The sequence below is a fragment of the Fonticula alba genome, assembly GCF_000388065.1.
Source record: "Fonticula alba strain ATCC 38817 unplaced genomic scaffold supercont2.2, whole genome shotgun sequence".
NCBI lineage: Eukaryota > Rotosphaerida > Fonticulaceae > Fonticula > Fonticula alba.
Genome location: NW_009242972.1, coordinates 2,438,671 through 2,442,016, shown reverse-complemented (window position 1 = coordinate 2,442,016; position 3,346 = coordinate 2,438,671). Strand labels below are relative to the sequence as shown.

The window sequence follows — 3,346 nt, the reverse complement described above, 5'->3', positions numbered from 1 at the left end:
CTTCAGGGCTCCAGGGCGCCCAGGTCAGAAAACAGCCCCCCCCCCCGCCGTGGACGAGGGATAGAGCGAGCAGCAGAACGACGTAATGGTATTTTCATTGTCATGTGATAGGAATGTCCTCGCGCTCGATTGCCAGAACACACATCAACTGGTTGACCGTGCCCTCTTGGCGGCAGAGCGGGCAAGTCGACTGCAAACCGCGCGCGCACGCACACACACACACACACACACGCACACACACAGGGAAACAGGAACGAGGGCGCGAGAGGGTGGACAGGGGGGGGGGGGGGATCGCCAGTCGAGCGGTTAGACCATGGGGCGGGGGGAATGCTTTTTGCTGCCTGCGTTTGTCCCACAAACAGAGCCCACAGGGAGCCAAAATGAGCACGCACATTCTCCACCAGCCAGGAATAGATGCACTCCCAACAAAAGACATGCCCACAAGTGGAGGCTGCCGGCCACGACATCTGTTGCGAAAGACACAGGGAACAGGGCGAACCGAAATCCACGTCGAGTCGCGGACCAACACCGCCGCCCCCTAGGGCACTCGCTGATATTGAACCCTCTGCCGGGGGCACGGCACCACCAGCAACATCCCGCACAGCCTGCTCCGGAGCGCTGGCCATCAAGGCACGCGCGGCATCGCGGGTGCTGGCCGACAACACGAAATCCAGGGCCGACACAATTGCCTCCACCAGCTTCAGGACCCCTACCGTGCGGAAGGAATGTCGAGCGCCGGAGGCCCGCGAATGTATGGGGAAAAAGACGTCCGGCGCGCCTCGGGTATACAGCTATTCGGATAGGTGACAGTGGGGGCGTCCATCGCGAAGGTGGGGATGAGTGTGTGTGTGTGTGTGTGTGTGTGGTCGGTAAGTGGATGAGCGGGCGAATGGGTAAGTGGAGCTGACGTGGTGCAGTTGCGCACATAGCCGAGGGAAAAGATCCGACGTGAGAGGGAGAGGTAGTGCCATGAGGAGAGGTCCGATTCCGCTGGGCCGAGGAAAAAGAGAGCCGTGTGAAACTGGCCGAGGATCTGGCCCAGTTGCGGCGCCAAGATCCGGGCATGGCTGGTCAGGGCCATGGCTCGGGTGGTTTCGGCGGCCCCCGACGGTGCGAGCATCAAATGGCCCAGGTCCATGGACGATGTGGCAGAAAGCAACGGCAGGCTGGCCTCGTCAATGCTGGCGTCGTAGCCGGCGTCGCGGCTCGGCACAGCTGGCCGCATATTTGCCATTGGCTCGCCCGCTGGCTGGTGTGTCCAAGCTGCTCGCAGACGAAGGCAGATGACAATGCAGCGGATGACCGCCTGACGCAGGGGCTTAGCGAAGCCCTCGGTAGCCAGGGCATGCGGCAAGACGACGGATGAAACGATGAAAAGGAGTGTACGCTATTCCGCCGGCAAGTTTGTGTGTGGTTGCATGGGTGGATGGATGCGCATGCGCATGTGCATGTGTCAGGGCCGGCAGTGGTGGTGGGGGGGGGGAGAGAGAGAGAGAGAGAGAGAGAGAGAGAGAGAGAGAGAGAGGCAGCAGAACATGTTGGCGCACAAACAGCCCCGGAGGATCCAGCGGCACAAAGGCACCGCCCTGTGATGTCAACGGATGTGGCTTCGGAGGGAGCGAGACCCGAAGATCAGCATACTCCTCCCCAGGGGTGGACCCTGTTTCGTTTGTTTCGTTTGTTTCGTTTGTTTCGTTTGACCGGTGCATGGAGGGAGGAATGAGTAGGAGGAGTTAGCCATCACGGCTTGGCCGGCATGCGCGCGAGCGTGCTCCCCTCGCCTTTCCCCTGCTATGCCATGCCGGATGCTCGAGGCCGCGCATCATGAGGAGCCCCATTCGTACCAAAAGCCAAATAGGACAGATGGTAAAGCGACGATGTGATCGCTTCGATGTGCGGGCGGTAACGGGTCACACGTTCGGGCCCTGGAAATGGCGGACGAGAGAGGCAGACCGCAGGTCAGTGAAACCCACAATCGCGACCAAACAGCCACCCAGCCTTTGGGATGCGGCGGGGGGGGGGGGAGGAAGAAAAAAAAGCCCCAAAGCAAAGCCCACATGACGCCACACGCACCGGCCACAGCGCGGGCTGTATCGGTGGCCATCCGCAAGAAGTGTCGAAGAGTGTCCCGGTCCCGCCGGGACGCACAGATCATGTCGGAGCGCGTCGCGCGCGACATAATGCCCAAGGGAAGGTCGGCTATGTGTCCTTGCTGATGGGGGAAGGGGGGAGGGGGGGAGGCGAGCGAGAGGTGCGTCGCCTAGGCCAGAGCGATATCGCCACGCGCGGGGGTTCTCTATTTGGGGGCGGGGCTGTGGAGTGGGTATGTGCGCTGGTTGGAGGCTCAGTCGCGGAAGGTGCGCATGACCAGCTTGAAGAGAGACCGTGCGGCGAAGGAGAAGAAGTAGGCCGACGCCAGGACAATGGCCGTTGGCAGGAGAACCGAGGAGGCAAGGGTGCCGGCAGTGATGGCGGCGGACGACTCCTTCGTGGATGGGTCCTCGGTGGGCGGGCTGGAAGCGGCGCCGCAAATGCAGGGGCAAACACAGGTGGCTGGGCGGGATGGGTTCTGAGAGGAGGGGGGGCAGGAGGAGGGGGAGGAGGAGGACACCGTCATGGCAGGGTGAACGGGGAGGCGGCAGGCGAGGCTAAGGGAGGCAGGCGAGAAGGATGCTCGCAGTGTGACCAGGGGGCAGGGGACATCAATGGACAGACGAGGCAAGAGTCCTCAGATACGTGCGCTGGGCCGGTCTTTTCGAGAGGCCGGGTAACCGGCGGGAAAAAGGGTCCTGACACCTCGCCGACGATCGTCGGGCAGCTTTGGGAACTTCTCTGGACCGATCCGTTGGCATAGTGTTACGGGCGGTCAGGCGCGAAGTGGTCATGTGGAGGTCAGTCCTGCCTCCCGCATCCGTGATCCCTGCGTAATGTCGTTTGGGGCTGAATCATCGCCAGTGTTGAGGGCGGGGGGGGGGGGCTGTCCTACGCGGAGGTCGCGGACGGGCGTGCGGCACGCGCATGCATTGCTCGGCACCGGGCCGGAAGTGGGGAGGGGAGACACACGGGAATAGCGAAGCAGCCGGGCTCTTTTTCTGTCTCTTTTTCTTTTCCGGCTTCCCGCCACAGCTGAGCCGGGGGGCGGACACGCACGGGGCCTTGCTCAGGGCGGGCGACCGCCGGCCGCCCTCCTTTCCGCGAGGCAGCGACATGTTCCGGAGCTCCCCATGCTTGCACCTTCTTTTACAGAGCCGGGCGTGCGAGACCGTGCGCCCTCAACTGGGGCCCAGCCAGCGAGGGGCGGGCCGAGGGAGAGAGTGGGGGGAAGGGAGGAGGTGCGCACCTGGGG

At 63.1% G+C, this 3,346-nt stretch overlaps 2 protein-coding genes across 2 annotated transcripts; both read right to left on the bottom strand.

Moving 5' to 3' along the window:
* Positions 1 to 100: 100 nt before the first annotated feature.
* Positions 101 to 2,179, bottom strand: H696_01525 (hypothetical protein; the record flags this gene model as incomplete). The annotated part of the gene is made up of 6 exons (XM_009495422.1): positions 101 to 190; positions 393 to 791; positions 926 to 1,387; positions 1,548 to 1,660; positions 1,845 to 1,925; positions 2,074 to 2,179. The coding sequence occupies 6 exons, from the start codon at positions 2,177 to 2,179 to the stop codon at positions 101 to 103; spliced, it is 1,251 nt and encodes a 416-aa protein (XP_009493697.1).
* A 165-nt stretch (positions 2,180 to 2,344) lies between these two features.
* Positions 2,345 to 2,617, bottom strand: H696_01524 (hypothetical protein; the record flags this gene model as incomplete). The annotated part of the gene is made up of 2 exons (XM_009495421.1): positions 2,345 to 2,569; positions 2,612 to 2,617. The coding sequence occupies 2 exons, from the start codon at positions 2,615 to 2,617 to the stop codon at positions 2,345 to 2,347; spliced, it is 231 nt and encodes a 76-aa protein (XP_009493696.1).
* Positions 2,618 to 3,346: the final 729 nt, after the last annotated feature.